The sequence below is a fragment of the Toxorhynchites rutilus genome, chromosome 2 (genome assembly GCF_029784135.1).
Source record: "Toxorhynchites rutilus septentrionalis strain SRP chromosome 2, ASM2978413v1, whole genome shotgun sequence".
In the NCBI taxonomy this organism is placed as follows: Eukaryota; Metazoa; Arthropoda; class Insecta; order Diptera; family Culicidae; genus Toxorhynchites; species Toxorhynchites rutilus.
This window is the reverse complement of record NC_073745.1, coordinates 203,940,554-203,960,644: the sequence shown is the minus strand read 5'-3', so window position 1 is coordinate 203,960,644 and position 20,091 is coordinate 203,940,554. Positions and strand designations below refer to the sequence as shown.

At 39.2% G+C, this 20,091-nt stretch overlaps 2 protein-coding genes across 14 annotated transcripts in view; both read left to right on the top strand.

The window, feature by feature from the left end:
• Positions 1-20,091, top strand: part of LOC129764977 (uncharacterized) — a 273,538-nt gene that overhangs the window by 208,750 nt on the left and 44,697 nt on the right. The window lies entirely within an intron of this gene.
• Positions 17,243-18,979, top strand: LOC129764979 (uncharacterized). Its single transcript, XM_055764695.1, has one exon. The coding sequence runs from the start codon at positions 17,306-17,308 to the stop codon at positions 18,977-18,979; it is 1,674 nt and encodes a 557-aa protein (XP_055620670.1). The 5' UTR covers positions 17,243-17,305.

Below are 20,091 nucleotides of genomic sequence, written 5' to 3'. Positions count from 1 at the left end.
ATCCGATCGATATACATTTAGTTAGCCACGGCAATACATACACACACTCTTTACAGATACACGGGTCGAAGGTTGTGCAGCCCACCGATCATTCACCAGGAGCTGAGGATTGTACCGCTTATGACAACTCTACGCGAAGTGATGATTGTGCCGGCTTGTGACCATTCTATCCTGGATTCCTCGAGTCGAGAAGACGCACCACGCTAGATATGGGGTACTGACTAGGGGGCGTTGCTGATTAATGGTCAACTGCATCCCAATAGGAAGTATCTCGTGTCGGACGTACGTACAGAGCATTGGATACTGCAACATCCCAATTATGACGATAAACTGTAATACTAACATCGAGCCAATCGCGAGTAATCGGTTACATATCACTGCATGCGTACAGAGTGCAGAATGCTTCAAATCGTTACGAACGGCAAAATACAGTGGCCTCATTGTCTCATCATTGATGATGACACTTACTTCAAGGCAGATTTCCGGCAGCCTCCGGGGCCTGTTCTTTACCGCTCAACACAAGTTTGATGTTCTGGAGGAAGTAAGGTAGCAGAAGCTTCCAAAGTTTACCAAAAAATACATGATTTTTTTTGAAATAAAATCGTATTTTCCGCATTTTATGCGATTGTAGATATTCACGCTGCATACCTCGATTGACATTATATACGATTGTAATTTTATACCACTTTATGTATGACTTAGAGTATGCTAAGTTACACAGTGGAATGTTTGATGGGGTAGCTGAAGCTCTTAGCGATTCGAAGGCTCTTTCTCGATAAGTTTGCTGTCCGGCAGTCTTCTCACTTCGTTTCTTCTACGTTGTAATCATGTGAATAGTATCCTGCCTTCCGTTATTATAGATATTTGATGACAATTTACCAGCTCTTTTAGAAACAGATATCAACGCTGTAGAGTTTATTTTCGACGGAGATGTTTTTGGCTTCCTGTTCTATCTACAACGTGTCAAAAGGGAAATTCTTCACCAAAATTAGTAGAGGTTTTTTGTTGCTAGCAATTGTTGGAACCGGAGGTTTAGTTGGCATCGATTTTTTCTTGTATAACCACATGTGGATTTTATTTTTTATATGACTTTTCTTAAACGATTACAATTTCGCTGTGTATTGTAATTTCGTAAATTTTTATAGCTCATATCTCCATTTTGATGAGGCCAATATTTGTTGAATTAAGATAGGTACTTAAAGTAGTCGTTCGCTATGTAAAATACAGAAAAGAATAACTATGTCCCACAAAGGGAGTCTCTCGCGCGCAGCCATCCAATGTAGATGTGTTTTTCGGTCGCTCCACATTCGTATCTATTTCGTTTATTTTTCGACAAAGTAACGGAAAAACGAGTGTTTCAGTTACAGTTCAAAACGTTTGTTCGGCATGATTTTGTAAAGATGTTGTGTTTTGGATTAGTGTTTTATTCTATTAATATTGAAGAAAATATAAAGAGTCATCGATCGACATGTTTAGACATGTTTCAGCTTCTTCCCTTTTCCTCTCACCGATGTGAGCAAATAGTTGGCAATCGCGAGTGTTTTCCGTCGGTGTAATGGATGTAAAGTGTTCGTGAAGCAAAAGTGAGCAAAAGCAAAACTTATCGTTGGGATCCATTGCTTGACCAAATCTTTATTAAATATCCCCCTCTCTAGAGTGATAAAAATAGAAGTGAAAAGAAAGTGTGGTGATTGCAGTTAACAGGAAATAGTGTGCTGTCAAATGCATAATAATTGCATCTAACGTCTTCGTTATTATTTTGCATATTTTTTACGTTTTTTAATGTTTAAGGCGAAACATAAGTGAAACATATTCTCTTTCTCAGTCTCTCTCAGCTCATTGATATCGGTTCTCATATATGAGAACGGAAAAGTGACATAGTGAAAATGCCGCGTGTGATGGTCTTCCTGTTTGTGTTTCACTAGGGACAGTTTCCATTTTTGCTCTCCACATATTTTTTCACTCCAAAATTAATTCTAGATTGTAAAGTGTCCAAGAAATACAGCTGTCAGAATGATTAATTAAAAATAATATATACACATTCGCTCTATATTCTTTCTAGTTTTGGACCTGAAAATTTGTTTTGTCTCTCTTTCTATTATATGTTTTAGGTGCTTGTTTGTAGATTGTAGATTCATTCTTTCCATTCAAAGGTATACGCTCTATTTGCTCTGTGTTATACCATTCTCTGAGTGGCCAGTAAGGTCCATGTGTGTATCACGAGACATGAGACGTGAGCCAGATATATTCAATAATTACAAGCATGAGCTTTATTTACAGATGTCATGGTTGCCAGCTTTGTTTTTGTTTTTTTGTAAGTTCATATTTTCAATTTTATCTCCCGATAAACAGTCGTTGTCTGCGTTAGCTTTCATTGAGGGTAAAACATTTTTTTAAATTGGTCGCCTATCTTATCTTCTTTGTTTTAAAGAGGCTTTAAACTTTGCAGTTCATTCGCCTCTAACTGGTCGCCTATCCCGTAACGTTTTTTTTTGTGAGATTTCATGGGACATTACATTCAGATTCTATTGGTTTCTGTCCATGATTTTAGATCCACTTTCATATTTCGGTTTCCTGATTCAGTTTTTATATTGTGTTTCTAATTCTCACATTTCCTATCGAACGGTGGTCGATCTTGGACATATTTTCGTCTTTCCGTGTTCGGTTCCAGTTAGTAATATAGGAGTTCGGGCTTAGCATCGGTGCAGACTAGACGTGCTGCTCGCGCTCTGTCTTCTTTCCTCGGTTGCGATATTTATTGTGTTTAATTGAATTCGACGATGATGTGTACGTCAAATCGCGGAGTAATGAGTGATTGAGAACAGCGTTCACAAAATCACATCACCTACCACAGTGAATCCTGATGTATGCTAACAACTATCCCTTCCATGATAAACGCTAGGGAACCACGCTATAGAGGCGACCCTTCTGGCCTTCGGGCGGCGAATATCATACTAACATTCCTTCCCTTCCCCTGGTGACTGTAAGGACGTGGCCGGCGTCGTTATTGACCATTTAAAGCTCGAATTACCAAAAATTGCACAACGAGAATGATTTGCTAGTCCCAAGTGTCATTCTGTGTGTTCTTTGTGCAATTTGGTTGGTTCAGGTCAATCACGGAGAGCAACTACAAATTGTACAGTCTACCCAAGCTCAAGCTCGTTCGCTATGTAAAATACAATCTTCGAAAGTGGCGAGAGTGTGACGTATGCAAGATTCAATTTTAGCTGTCTCACACGCTGCACTTGTGGTTCTTCCCATGATTTTTTTCTGGTCGAAAACGTAAACGTACGTAAATTTAATATCATTAGTACGGTGGTTTCTATTATAAACAGTTCTTGAAAAATTATATACTGATCGATGACATTACTACACATCACAGGTACGATTCATTGAAATGTTGAGATCGAACTGCATTCCAATTGAGAGATTTTTTTTAATAGTTTTACATGAGATTCTGCATTGATTATATATAAACCTGGCCGGATATAGTCGAATGTTCCGAGAAACACAAAAAATGAACCTATATCTGTTCTGTTACCGTGTTGTTAGCATTAAAGTAACTTACATCAAACTAATGCAATGCAAAAGTGTATAAAATATGTGAACATGAGGTCTACTAATGACATGTAATATATTCAATCTGATTCAACGCATAATCCCGGCATCTTTCATATTTTAAAAGATACGAAATGTAAAAACCCTGTTCTCTCATCCGAACACAAAAAAGGGCACCGGAGATTCCTCACAGAAGCAAGCAAACAGCATCTGAACTATATTATTTGCATATGGTAATTTGTCTGCAATTTGTGAGGTTATTATATCCCTTTTATCTTTCCATCCATCTGCCTGCCACACCGCAACAACAACTGAATCCGAACTCCAATTTTGAATCCATTTCTCAAAGGATCCCTTGTCTTTCCTTGTGCTCGGAAGTGGAGTGGAAGCAAATTATCCAAGAGGATAATTTCCGACCAGGGAACTCCGTCATCACTCATGCTGGATGCCGGAAAGAAGGAACTCAAATCCTGGTTAGATTCAGATTCCAACAAGTCGGAACATGCCTTGTTTTATGATAATTTGATCTGCTCATCGCTTCTGGCACAGTGTTTGAGTGAAACATGAGAATTTTAGTGGAGAAGAACAATCGCCATTTCAGAGTTTCTCGAAAAGAAAAGAAAACTTTATCAAAACCTTCAATAACGTAGCGTGAGAATATCACGAACGTTAACCCAGCGAGACGGATGACATCCATCGTGCGCCAAGTGAAAACAATTTCTATAAAAATAATGAACATCCGTTTCCCTCATCCTGCAGTAAGCTTTCATCTTCACCGCCACAGGTCTAGCATCATCATCAAGATAAAATTGCTTTTTCATGGTTGATCAAGCAGGTTATTCAAGGAAACAAAACATATTTCCTGCGTGACAGACGAATTGAACAAACATAATTAATCCTAATCTCCGCCCGTACAAAACTTCGTCTCCAGCGCGATATCAATTAGAGAATCGTTCATTCCCATCGCCTTATTTGATTTTTCGCTTGAAATCGAATTCAAGTCGCGTAGCAAAGTATTATTCCTAAAGCGCCAATCACTGTCCACCGAAATTACTGTTTTATGGGAAAAAGGTCCCCCCTTTTCTCTACCTAGAATTAGATCAGCTAATTGAAAACTCGCAAAAGTCAAGTCATAGAACGACACCAAAGGCCTCTTCCTAATATTAAGGATATCCCTCATCACATCAACCGCGGCCGCCGCCGTCGTCGTCGTCAGTCAAACACCACCAGGATTATCCCCGCAAGATAAAACAGCCCTAATTTCGCTTCCCTGGAAATCGTAAGACAATGGGGGACGGGGGTGGAGTTTTTTCTCCAAAATCACCAGCATAAAGGGGAATAGACTCAAGCAACATGGCTTTTCGGTAGCAGCGTTAGCAGAAGTAACATACTTCGAATCCATTGTTGCGTAAGAGTCGATGTGTACCCACGAAACGTGATTACGACCCAATTTATAAGGATTTTTATTGATTTCACTAACACAATGATTGCGAAGGGAAGCTTTGGTCGTTATGTTTACCACCTGGACCTGGGAGTGGTGTTTATTTTCGTTCTTACTTTGACTGTGACATGGATGAAGAAGCTATTATCCGCGCTATTAAGAGGTTATTTAGAGAGAGAATCCATCTGTGCAATTGAATGGATTTCATTTGCTCAGAATGTGGTGAGAAGCGAGACAATATGAAGACAGTGGTTTGATTTTTTCCAGCGGAATTTTCTTTGAGCACAATAAAACCACTTTTTCATAAAAAGGATGTGTATTTCCTCCCAAAGAATACATGATTTTTAAATAGTATGTTTTTAGTTAAAACAGTATTGAGGAGTTTTGAAACGCATACTACGCATTTTTTCTTTTGTGTTACATGTTATACAATCTGACGATAACGAGTTCAAATACTGAACAATATCTACAAATGAAATAGAATTTTTTTTTTTTGATCTCATCATTTCCATCATTCCGCAGACAATTTTTCATTCAACTCGGACTTTAAATTGCACGAATAGTAACTTTCTTCGTTCCTATTCGTTCCGAAAAAGTATTTTCCGTAGCGGGAGATGGCTGATTTTGATTTTTTAGGGATGGTTCTATTATAGTTGGTTTTGAGCTTATTTGCTACAATCGATGTAAAAATTAAGGCCGAGTTCTCGTGTCATTTCTGAATATCAATTTTTCATAGTTAACAATATTTTTCTTTCAAGACTGAATGTAACTCATTACATGAGGTTATGTACCACCAAGCAAAATTCAGAAGGGAACTCAAAATAATATTTGAATTAATTCTAGTTAGGACATAGAAATAAACAATTATTTGAAACAAAAAAAGCAAAAAAAATGTTTGCTTAGCAATCAATAAGCAACAAACATATAACTCTTAGACACTTTATCTTTCGAATAAAATTTATACCATACCACTGAATCGAGTCAAAAAAATTATTTACGCTCAAAAGAGGAATCGATCCCTCCTCGGCAATACCAAGCGCGAATCGTCTGATGCTTCTGGTAAGGAAAATGGAGGATCATACAGTAACTATTATATTCCTTTCAATCCCTTGAAATGTAGTGTATGTTTCAAATGGAGAGGTTTCAATTATTAAAAGAAAGAAATATACGTATCTTGAGTGTGGATTTCGCCATGAACTACACTGTTAATGATCAAGACGAAGTGTAGAGCACATTGTGGTTCTGTAGATCAGTTGAATTGTTCACAGCCAGTGTTGCCACAAATTCATCTGTACTGGGAGGGTGGAAAATTTCATCTATACTTTTTCTTCCAAAAATCAATACCGCTATCTGTACCATTAAAATATTTGTTGCAAAAAATATGTTTAATTAACATACGAAATATCACTTAAGCCTCAAATTTTCCATTTGTTTGATGATGCAAGAGTGTATGCTAACCTTAGACTGCTTACTATCAGTTTTTAAAGATCTCGAGCTGCTCCACGCTGTTTAATCCTCTGTTCAGATCTTAATATAGAGTTTATCTTTTCTGTTTTTTTGGATGAACCGATTGAAACCTCAGTGTTTTGTTGTTGTTGTTATCAGAACAAAACTCTCGACAGTTGCCGAGGTGTGAAACATAATGAAAATATTAGGAACGAGGCATCGAACAATTCTGCACGTATATGGAAAAATTTCACTTTCAAGTCACAGTATTCGTTTTCCAGCTCTTACAAATTCCCATCGTATAAACTCAGGAGCAGTTCCAATACTGCATTGATACGTGTTGGACTGGGAAAGTTTATTGGGTTTAAAATTTAATCAGCCTTGAAGGTCGAATCATTGAAATAGAATATCTTTTTCATCTGTTTGACTTATCTCACGTGTTGAAAAAATCAATACTCTAAGAATCTGTACCCATCTGTACTCTGTGCGACAAAGTTCTGTAATCTGTACCGTACAGAAAATTGTACCAAGAAAAATCTGAACACATAGCTGTAGTAAAATTGATGGATTATACCAGTCAATTCTTCTCGCATCGGACTGCTAAGTCAAGGATGAGACATCAGTTTTTATTTTTATTTTTTAAAATCTTTTCGCACTTCGTGGATTCAAAGTCATGTGGAATGATGGTGCTAAGAGCGAGTTCAAAACACAGTTCATGATCTGCACTCTTCGTTACTTTGCCATCATGTGTCAAAAAGAATTTAAAAAAAAGTTCTGTTCATATTGGAAGGATAAATGCGATGTAATGGGGGAGGGCTAAACTGACTAAATATAAGGCAAACACTACAAATAAAAACAAATATAAATAATGCCAGAGATTCCACTAGAATTGCAAAGAATAATGTACAGAGTATAAATGTAATTGAACTAACTTAAAAATAGAGAAGTTGAATGAATAGCACAAGTTGCGGGAAAAACACTAGATTTGTGAAATTTGTTGAGCTACTAAAACCGGGTGAAACGGATAACACAGTTCGCTACCAGTGTTGCCACATTTTCATCTGTACCAGAAGGGATAAAAAAAATTTTTCATCTGTACTTTTTCTACAAAAAATCTGTACCAAAAATATGTACCATAAGAAAAAATTATTGTAGAGAAAAAATATTGTTTATTATAGCCGATTCTTTTCAGGCATCCTTTTTGTGTCCACCAACCCTACACATGTTTCCTTCCAGAGCATTTTTGTAGGGTACGGAAGGCTTCTACAGATCTTGTAAATTTCCATCGTAGAACCCTGTCTCACATTATCATGCCGGATGTTCGGGTTCGATTCCCGTTCAGCCCGGGGGATTTTTCGTCAAAGAAATTTCCTTCGACTTGCACTGTGGTCACGCGTATTCTAGAACTTACCTCTTGGAATACATTCAAGGCGTGTTATTTGGCTTAATCAATCTCAACTAATTATAAATAAATGACGCTAGTTAATGCATACATTAAGACGGCAAAAGTTTCACAGGGAACGTGAACGCCATTCAAGAAGAAGAACCCTGGAAACAACACTAGAAAAAAAAACAGGAAACAACAGGAGCATGCATGAATCACAAAACTGTTCTTCACATCAAGCTTCACAGATACGTTTTGTTTTATTTTCCTTCATATCAAGAAATGCATCTCTAGTGATTTCAAGTAATATCATTGAGCAAAAAAAGAAGAAATTTCATACGCGAATAAATATGTGCCAATCTATACGTTATGACAAAAATCTGTAATCTGTACCGAAAATAACGAAAAAACCAGTACCTTTCCAGATAAATCTGTACGTGTGGCAACACTGGTCGCTTCCGGTAACGAATGAGAAAAATAAACTTTGCATTGATGGGTAAATGATCGGAATGTGCCGGAATATACGGTAAAGTGATATTACAGCATGACAACGCATAAGTGCACACCGCTCAAGCCATGAATAATGCATCAAAATACTTTACTGGGAAATCTTATCATACCCCCGTATTCTCCAGACTCCAGATTATAAACTTTTTGCTTCAATGCAATAAGCACTAGCAGAGCAGCACTTCGCCGAATATAAAAATGTCGAAAAATGGGTCGGCGATGGTTTTCGTCAAAAAAGGAGGTATTATTATTGGAATGGAACCCACAAGTTGTCTGAAAAATGTTTTAAGGATCTCCTGAACCTTTTTTTTTTTATTTTCAATTGGTGTTCTATCCTCTGCATTGCACTGAACTGATATTAATCTCCCAAGAAGCGTGGGCAAAGAAACGAGGTTCTCGAGAACAAAAATTCTTCAGTGAAGGATATGTAAAGGGGCTGTCCACATACCACGTGGACAACTTTAGGTGGGGTAGGGGTCACGCAATGTCCACGCTTGTCCACGGTGAGGGGGGAGGGGGTATAGATAATTTCCACGTGGACACATTTTTTTAATACATTACGTCTAATCTGTATCCATGTATGTGGCGATTGGCCCGTGTCAAAACAAAAAAAAACTTTTAAGTAGGTAGAATGCAATTTTCAACCGATTCAGCAGGCGCTGGTACTGTGTAAAAAGACTCTGAGAGTGCCGGTCGGGCATCCATACTTCTCTCTTTTTTCTCTTCTTGATATTTTTCATTGAAATCTATATGCTGAAACTAATGCACATACATTGTGAGCGATCGATTCATTTTCATTGTTAGTAAAGGAAAATTTATTCCGTCAGGATGAAGATAACATCACAGGCTTAGTATTGTAATATAAAAAATGGTCGACATTGATCCAGTTTCTGTTCATGATACAAAAACCACTTCGTTTCTATCTCTTCAGAACTTCCAAGGTTTTGCAAAATTGAAAGACGAACAACAAATTCTTTTAAAGGCGCACGGCTCCTATCTTTGAAGAAGGGTTACGAGCAGCGAAGCTCTTTATTGCCCTCTATTGAAATGTGGTAATTTGTGAAACACTCTTCTATGGGTTGGACCGGAAAGATCGTGCCGCTAGTGATGTCAATCAAATCGAGGAATCCATTGAGAATAATATTCGGTACACGACAGACCAGTTAAGATTCACTACTAATATCCAATAACCATCGTCCCTGAGCATCTGGTGCAGCTAGCAAACTGCTACGGCGTATGGGTTCCACATTATTTGACCGTGATGTGGAACCCATACCCATAAGTCGTGATGAGCGATGAAAAGTCTTATAATTTATAACAATTTTGAGTGGAAAATTGTTGGGGTAGTCGACATAAACCGTTATCTATTACCAAAGTCAGCCCTCACCCGCAAAAGTTCATCTACTATGTCAGGAACAGCACATTCCTGTCAAACTACAAAATTGCTTGCCAGATTGTCGAGGAGACATGAGGTTTGACGTTCCTGTTATGAGCTTCTTACAAACAATCAGTCGTTAATTTCCAATAAATACAGCTCGACAACTATGTGGTCGAAACAATCAAATATACTTACTGTATCATTTGTGAACATTCGACAAGCGTAAGCTTTAAAAAAGTGTTATCAGGAGTTGAGTTAATTTGCGACTTTTCTGATCTTGGGATGCTGGTAAAACGGGAGCTTGAAATGACCAAACAATTCCGAGATGTTGAATGTATACGCATTATCAGGAACAGTTATAGCATTATATCTTTCCATGCACAGAAGCTGACTGTAGACAACATAAATGGAATTCGGAAGAAACTGAAGAGTGATACAAATAACCTACCGGTTAATATTGAAGAAAGATAAGAATAATAAATCGATCGATATTGTGGCATTGTTCACAAATTGCATAACACTAGAAAATATGGATTTTGGACCTCCCTCCTCGTTAACGTATCGCAAGCTATACCCCTGAGACATAACAAGTAACACAATCTCGCCCCTTGATTATTTCACGATGATGTTGTTCGAATCTAGAATCTCATCTTGTTCTGAGATATTCAAAATTAACATACAACAAATACCGTAACGTAATCCTACGTCAACTATGTAGTCATGGTTCGGACACAACCCTACAACTTTCTAGGGTGTCTAGGATCGTACTTTTTCTGTCCACGTGGTATGTGGACAGCCCCAAAGGCTACATATTATAATGTACAATCTATAGTTCTTCGGTATACCGATGTTGTTTTTGAATAAAAAAAATCAGTAAGTACTTCACATGAAAATGAGTCGAAACTAGCCACTCCTCCCACTTTTTATCATTTACCAATTCTAACACATAATTTGAAACAACGTTCCCATCTCTTTTCGCCTTTTTCCGTCCGACAATCGTTCGGACGAGTTCGTACGAGTCCATCAATCATATAGGAAATCGTGTTTTGGCATTTTATACGATTTCGGATATACATGATACATCCTTTGTTTGATATTTTATACCATTGTTATTTGATACCAATTTATATTGAACCTAGCATATGTAAAAGTTAAACGATTTAATGTTTTGCTGGTGTAATACAATTTATACGCAGTGCTGCATTGATTTAATTAATATGTTCTTGCGAATTACAAACTGCATCAGCCAGGTGTGCAAAAATGATTTCGTATATATCGATTTTACGATAGTGTATATCATAAAACCGATGTTTGTTACACCGAATTAAGACTTAATCTGTAGTGATAAATAAAGTAGTGGTTTTCGCATTTTATACTATTTCAAATGTACACAATGTATCCTTTTATCGACATTGTGTATGATTTTGATTCAATCTCACTTTATATACGACTTCTAATATGCCAAGTTAACCAATTTATTGTTTGCTGTGGTATGTAAAATGAATGTCGGATTCAATGGACATCCCCACCAGAGGTTATTCTATTTTACTCGATAGCTGTGGTGGGGAAAGCGCATTAAATATTTTTATTGTTGCCATAATGCAATACGGAGGTTAGAGTTTTGTAATAATTGTTACACGTGCATTTTCACCGGGCAAATGTAACCGATATTCGGCTTTCGAATCATGGTGCTGTTTAACATATTAGGCTGTCAAAAAAGTCCTGCGGTATTTCCGCGAGGTGTCGTTGTAAGCGCGTAGTTATAGTTGTATTCATTGTATCGAGTCATACTATAGCTTGTTGGAAAGGTAGCACTATAATATAGTCCTTGACAATGTTTTGTTTGGTTAAGTCGTTCGTGAGTTTGCGACACTATAATATGGAGCAAAATAAAGAGAAAATCCGACATATTTCACAGTACTACTATGACAAAGGCAAAAATGCATCTCAAGCTGCCAATAAAATTTGTGCAGTTTATGGACCCGATACAGTTTCAATTTCCACCGCACAACGATGGTTTCAACGTTTTCGTTCTGGTGTAGAGGTCGTCGAAGATGCGCCACGCTCCGGAAGGCCTGTCGTCGAAAATTGCGACAAAATCGCTGAATTAGCCGAGAAAGACCGGCATAGTAGCAGCCATAGCATCGGCCAAGAGCTGGGGATAAGTCATCAAACCGTTATTAACCATTTGAAGAAGCTTGGATTCACAAAGAAGCTCGATGTATGGGTGCCACACACGTTGACGCAAAAAAACGTCTTTGACCGTATCGACGCATGTGAATCGCTGCTGAATCGCAACAAAATCGACCCGTTTCTGAAGCGGATGTTGACTGGCGATGAAAAGTGGGTCACTTACGACAACGTGAAGCGCAAACGGTCGTGGTCGAAGCCCGCTGAAGCGGCTCAGACGGTGGCCAAGCCCTCATTAACGGCCAGGAAGGTTCTGCTGTGTGTTTGGTGGGATTGTCAAGGAATAATCTATTATGAGCTGCTTCCCTATGGCCAAACGCTCAATTCGGACCTGTACTGCCAACAACTGGACCGCTTGAAGGTAGCACTCATGAAGAAGAGGCCATCTTTAATAAACAGAGGCCGCATTGTCTTCCATCAGGACAACGCTAGGCCACACACTTCTTTGGTGACGCGCCAGAAGCTCCGGGAGCTCGGATGGGAGGTTCTTTTGCATCCGCCGTATAGTCCAGACCTTGCACCAAGTGACTACCACCTGTTTTTGTCCATGGCGAACGAGCTAGGTAGTCAGAAGTTAGCCACAAAAGAGGCCTGTGAAAATTGGCTATCCGAGTTTTTTGCCAATAAGGAAGCGAGCTTCTATAACAGGGGTATTATGAAGTTGGCATCTCGTTGGGAACAAGTCATCGAACAAAACGGCGCATATTTGACTTAAAACAGATGATTGTAACTAATTTTATGAACAAATGAAAATTCAAAAAAAATACCGCAGGACTTTTTTGACAGCCTAATATTTGGTGCTTTGTCATATGTTCCGTCGCCGAATAGTGTGTCTTGACCTAATTTGCCCGTTAAATCTCGATCTCCTAATATTAAAATTCAATTTGAACCGTCTAATACCGAGTCGTGTAATACAAGATCCCTGTATTTCTCAGGAATTGCAAAATCTGCCGTGGGTGGATTTGGCAAGTGCTTCATTACTTGGTGGTTTCGAAGAGTTCCAGCAAGGGAAGATTGCTTTGGCAGATAAGCAATTACATCCGTGCTTAGTTTTGACAATGTCTCTCCAACAACATTGCGAGCGGTGGCATTTATTTCAGCCATGGCTTCTACCATTCGTCTTTTAGCGATGTTTGCTTCAGCTTTTTGAGGACAGGCATCATGACTGTGACTACTTGGCTCTTGTATAATGTCGTTGTTTCTTGTCTTCATACGGGAATGGCACTTCGATTGTCGATTTTCACGGCACTTCCATGTATCTATTCCATTTAATGTTTTAGCATACAGATATTCAAAACCGCTATAGATGAGAACTCGGTTGTCTTTTTGACTAGTCGAAAGCACCATTGCGTATAAATAAAAAAAAACTTCGAACTTCTGATTATAAACAAAACCGTGACCGAAAGAACAAAACGTGTTTAACAATTTTCGATGCCTACTTGAGTATTGCTGCGAATGTGGGGGTAATTAAAAACATTATCTTTTTTCCGTGCAGCAGTAATAACCAAGACGGGTCTATGGTACTAGGTGAGGCCGTTTCGTCACTAAGTTGGTAAGGGGAGCGGTATATGAAAACAGTACGAAAGAAAGCAGAAGGGGAATTATTTGCTTGTAGCGTGAAAGAGACAGACTGATCACAAGCGAGCTTCGGCACTAGCGCATTGTGTTTTGTTTACAAACAAAACACAGTAGACTTCCAAGATGGCTGAAGAGTGGTTTTAGCAAGTTGGCCCACCTTAGGATATACTTCTAGGCGCCTTGGTAATACCCATGCTGTTTTTTGAACGTGTGCTTTATTCGATGACTACGATTTTTCACGTCAGTCTATTTCTAGTAGGCTTGTGTGACATAATGCTTTTTTCTCTACGGTTATTACTGTTGCTTTCATTTACTTACCGATTTATTCCGGGAACGGAGAAAAAGACACTTCGATAACTGCATAGTCCAATGGATCCAGGGCATGCTCACACATAGACGAATCACCTCGGAGCTGGGCGGGTCGTCGACATCTGTGGTTGTAACGAAAGGTTACCCACAAGAAGGGGTTCTATCACCTCTCCTTTGGTCACTTGTAGTTGACGACCTTCTGATAGGTTTAGAGGTAAAAGGATTTGAGGTTGTGGGCTTTGCCGATTATCTAGTCATAATGGTACGTGGCAAGTTCGACGACGTATTATCGAGCAGAATGCAGATGGCCTTAAACTTTACACAATCTTGGAGTATCACAGAAGGTCTGAGCATAAATCCCTCAAAAACAACAACCTTTCACCAAAAAAAAAACTGCATCTGCAGTATTTACATCTTAGGGGAGAGGAAATAAAAAGCAGCGCTTCAGTGAAATATCTAGGTGTAATCTTAGATGCTAAATTAAACTGGAACGCGCAATTAGATTCAAGAATCAGCAAAGCCAACTCAGCCCTATGGGCATGCTCTAAAATGATAGGAAAAACATGGGGCCTTAAACCAAAAATGGTTATGTGGGTCTACACTGCAATTGTGCGGCCTAGGATAACCTATGCCTCACTTGTATGGTGGCGAAAGACTAAGGAGACTGTAGCTACAAAAAAGCTAAACAAACTCCAACGACTAGCATGCGTTGCAATTACTGGAGCAATGCGAAGCACTTCTTCAAAGGCATTGGAGGCTATCCTTCACCTGGTACCTTTGAACCAATATGTTCAGCTAGAGGCTGAAAAAAGCGCTCTAAAGCTTAAAATACGGAAAAAAATACTGGACGGAGACAAAACTGGTCACTTGAGCATCCTGAATCTCTTAACCAGTGGCCCAGCCTCAGAGATGAACAGTGATTGGATGGAACCAAGGACTAATTATGACATTCCATACAGAGTGATCGAACATTCTCGTTCAGTATGGGATGAAGGAGGTCCCAACGTTCATAATGGTTCAATCATGTTCTACACTGATGGGTCGAAAATGGGAATCAGAACAGGTGCCGGAATGTATGGTCCCAGAACAAAAATCTCTGTGGCTATGGGAAACTGGCCAACAGTTTTGACGTAGGATTACGTCTTTCGGGAACATATTGGGGTACAAATTGAAAATCGAAAATCGAGCACTTCGTGAAAATTGTCCAATTTCAAACGCTTATTGCTCAGTCATTTCATGATGGATTGATGAATTTTTCGCATCAATCGATCTCGGCACTCCATAACAATTTTTTATATTGAAACAAATAATATATGTCATGAAACTAACTATCGAACAATTGAAAAATCTCAACCCTTATCCTAACGGAAATACCCACTTCTAATTGGTCGAAATTGACGACACATACGGCGGGTCCCTAACAGAGACATCAAAACCAAGCTGCCTGGGGGAAATTAACATTGCGAATACATGAAAGTAGGGGAAACTTTTTCAGGCAGAAATAACCGCAATAATAGAATGTTTAAATGAGGGTTATACCACAATAGTTCAAAATAATGGACGCAGTGGTTTACACCCAACAGGGAAAAAACAGATTTGGCATTGAATGTCTATATATGAAGAAAAAATTTTTGGTTGTACGTTCTTAACGATTTTACTCAAGAACTGATCAACGAAATTGAACAATCATTAACAAAAAAGAATAAAGGTTATGAAAATCAAAGGGTGATGTTTTCTTTATCGATCCCGAAAATTGATCGCGTTCAGAAAAACAATTTCGGAAGGACTCGTGATTGTTCTAAATTATTGGAAACAAAATATCTGTTGGAGTCGGGACGAAGTGCGCCGGGTCAGCTAGTACAGTATGAAAATCCCCGTAGAGACGATCTGGCGTAGTGGTAACATCCATACCTCTCACACTAAAAATCACGATTTCAATTCTCACTCCCGACATTCTTCCAAAAGTGGAAGTAAAAGTGACGAACCAACCAAAATGTGTTGAAAGCCACTACTATAATAGAGAGAAAAAAAATTGGTGGGCTATATATATAACCGCAAAGTTGACGTGGGACTACCTTAGCCTAGCAATCATTTGTTTATATTGATTAAATTTTTGACTGAATGAAACAATTTCCGAATTCAATTGAATTCAATATATTTGCTTTGTGAGTTAAAAGATTGAAGAAATAGCATGTAAGGTCAATTCAAGCATTGTGATAGATTATGTTCTTCGTTACAAGTAAATTTAATGACAGTCCTTTTACGTTTGGTATGAAGCCTAGGACAAAATATGTGAACGGAAGAGTTATCAAACGATTATTTTATTTTACATTCTCCTCTGAAGTTTGCAAGTTTGCATTTGCAAATGTACGTACTTCTCGAACCGCGAATTTGCTTGATTAGATGAACTTCAGGCACTCAGTTTCGATTTTGACATGTACGTCGATCGCAAATTGTTTAATTCATAGGCGTCATCGCAGCAATTGGTTATCAACATTTTTCCTAATCATCAAATGGTATGCGTAGAAATTCAGTGAGCAGAAGATATAAAGGCATATCTTGACTGGCAATCTTGAAGAACCGAGCCAAAGCGTACCTCCGGCTTGCACGAATCAACAACCTTAACTTCTACTTTTTAGACTATAGAGGCTTTTAACTTGAAAGTTCATTCGCCTCTAGTGTCTGCACGATTTTCCCAGGTTCCTAGATTTAGAAGACCATGTTAGGGAAACATGCAATCTGTGTTTGGCGAACACATTTCAGTCGGAACAAAAATGCACCCGACGAATTGACATTGCATGTATTTGCAATGTCAATTCCCCCACGCTCCATTAATTTGAAGTCTGTGTTGGCAAACACATTTCAGTTGTATTTGCAATGCCAATTCCCCTACGCCCCATGGATTTGAATTCTGTGATAGGGAAACACATTCGAGTCGGAACAACAACACCCCCGATTTGCATGTATTTGCAATGCCGATTTCCCCCAGGCACCTTGGCTTTGAAGTCTGTGTTAGAGAACGCATATCGGTGAGAACAAAATTCCCCCTACTTTCATGTACTTGCAATGCCGATTTCCCCAAGGTTGCTTAGTTTTGATGGTTGTGTTGAGTAAATCGTACATCGGGCCATACAACACGAGGCAGTTAGGGCCTTTAGAACATTTTACAGTCATTCAATTGTTTATCTAATGAAAATTAACATTTTATTATTTGCAATAATATTAAATTCGATGTGTAGAAATATTCCCTATCAATTGATGCAAACACCTTTCCGATCCAGTAAGAAATGTTCTTTCGTTTTTTCCTACATGTTCTGTGTTCAGGTTTTCATTTTACCCCCCATATATTCCGATTAGACGTAGTCCCACGTCAAAAAAAGTATGAAAATCAGAGAAATCTACCTTTCGCAGTTTACTACGATCACTCTACAAATAACTGACATATCTGACATACGAAGTATCTGCGCCGTTCACCAAACCAAAGTTGTTCAACACCCGAAAGAAGCTGACTAAAATGGCTCAAAACGACGAACCGCTCCTGATTGCACCCGAAGTGGACGAAAACCTCAGCCCGGAAGAGCGGCTCAAGCTGGATAAAACCCTAGAGAAGGAAATCACACGCACTCAGCGCAAATATTTGAAGCTTGCCGACACCGTTCCAGCCTTGAAAGATGTCCAGATTATGCGCCGATTGGAGAAGAAGCTCAAACATTTACAGCGGGAAAATGGTGCAATTGAAACGCGACTGCAAGTGGCCTATGCTCCGTGTCATGTCAAACGGTACGATCAACAGATAAAGCAGGTGGAAGATGACGTTCGCGTCATGGAGGAGCTGGATTTGAGAATAGATGCAATCCTGACGGAGATACGCCATTTGCAATCGCAAATGAAGCGGCTCGATAGGGAGCGTAAAGAATTACAGAAGATATCTCAGTCGGACTATTTCTACTATACGCGTGTAGCGAAAGCAAAACAGCGGCTGGCTACCTTGGAGAATCGTCTCTATACGATGAAAAAGAAAGAGGCGACGCAAATTGCTACCAATCGGAAGTTGAGGAAAACAATCGAGGATATGTTGGGTGCCAGGAGACTGTTTCACAAGCACTGGAGAGCCATGATCGATCACCTGAGCTACGATAAGAAATTTTTGATCGATATGATTGAGCGGACCATTTTGGCGTTCAATCAGGGCGAGGAGTTGTGTCACAAAATTGATGCGTTGAGAAGTCACGCTGCGAGGGAAGACAAAGCCCAACGACAGGAAATGTTGGAACTGCAGAGAAAACTCAACAACGATTGGAAAAATCATGAGTTTCTGAGGGTTAAAGGTTTTCATCGAGATATGGCTGACTTGGATCCAAGAGAAATTCGACGCAGGAATAAGCTGAAGGCAGAGTACAGCCGGAAGTTGGAGCTTTATAATCGAATTATTGAGAAAACGAAAGCTTTTTGCGGAATAGAGGACTTATCGGAGCTAATTGAAAAGTATCAAAAACAGGAAGATTCGTTTTTCGCCTATTTCAATTATCTGAATGAACTAAATTATCAATTCGAGCAACTGAACTGTGCGCTGGCGCAACTAACCGCTGGCGTTGATGATCTAGAAGAGGACAAATTGTTGCGACAAGAGCAATACGAAAAGAACATCAAGGAGCTTCACGAACAGCTATTGGATGAGACGAAGAAGACCCATCTGATGCAAAAATCTTTGGACGCGAAGAAGTCACTGCTCCAGTCTTACATGGAAGAGATTGATGAAATACTGCAAACAGTTGGATATGACCGATCCGATGTATTGAATCTCCTAGGCGACTACCGAAAAGTGACCAAACACAATGTCAAGCGTTTTATGGCTGCTCTCGAAGATAGACTGAATACAATCCTAGCAACAGTCTACGTCAGTCCTGAAACGCGTGACAATCCACTGGTTAAACGTCCAATCACCGCAGAACCGCAGGAGATCGTCGGTATCGAACAGATCGTAACAACTCAGCAGTGCGCCGAATGCGCTGAAGGACAAGACGTGAACAAGTATGATGAGGAAATTGTGTTGCCGAGGGAGAAACATGAGATCAAGGAAGGCGTTCGGAAGAAGGTCCAAGCACCGGAAATGCAGTACAGATTGCACAATCTGAGCAAGTGTAAATTGCCGCGATCGAGAATTCTGGTGAACAAAAGATATCAGTGAAGCATATCGTGGACTTTATTTAAAATATGTTCGATATGAATAAATACATAAAAACTTCCAAATCACTTTTAATAGGCTTCCATTTAGTAGTTAGTATTCATAGAAAGATAATTGCTTTGACCGAATAAGAAAAGTAGTCATTGTACTACTTCGAATAGTCTTCAAAGGCCAATTCGTAAAAATTTAAATCGTCAGAAAAAACATTAAGATCACTGCTCAAGCAAAAAAAAGTGATAAAACTTTGAGTAAAAATAATCCAATCCTGTGCTTCAATCCATTTATAATAATTTATTTGCATTGTTCGAGGAAATTTTTAACATATGTAGTTAAAACAATAGTCATTAATTAAAAAATGCATTTTAATCATACTTAACAACCAAAATGACGCAACAAAAGTTAAGACCGGTTTTAAAATTCATGGTAATAAAAATAAAAAACAAGAAAACTCATACCGTGAAAAGCTTCTAGGCTTAGAACTTGGTCGTGTAACCTTTGTTAAGCATCATTTCACGTACCCGGTTCGGCATGGATTCCACCAGCTTCTGGCACGTGGTGACCGGGATGGCGTACCAACAAGCTTAGATACTATCCCACAGTTGCTGTTTAATCTTCGACTTCTCCGTGTACTCCGACCTTTTCACGATCTCCCATAGGTTCTCTATAGGGTACAGATCCGATAACTGCGCTGGCCACTCCATGACGTCGACTTTGTTATCCTGGAACCACTTTTTGACAGTCTCAGCGGTGTGTTTCGGATCGTTATCCTACATGGACTACCATTTCAGGGGCATCTCCCACTCGGCGTGTGGCAGCAAAACATTCTTTAGAATTCGGCCGTAGAGGTACAGATCCATGATCTTATCCACTTAGTACAGGGGGCCAACCCCGTACCAGAAGAAACACCCTCAAACTGTAATGTTCCCTCCTCCATGCTTGAATGTATTCGTGGTATACTGTGGCATGTAAGCCGGCGCCACACGATGCTACGAACACGTCCGAATATTAGACATTCGATGGTTTGACGCATCGTGTAGTCGATGGACGAACTACGAACCTCCAATGTCGAGCGTCGAATATTCGCGTTGGAAGGTAATCCGTTCGTTGTGGATTAC

What these genes read in the sequence shown, in the direction of transcription:
- LOC129764979 (XM_055764695.1), top strand. Translation starts at nt 17,306, where the DNA reads ATGGCTCAAAACGACGAACCGCTCCTGATTGCACCCGAAGTGGACGAA.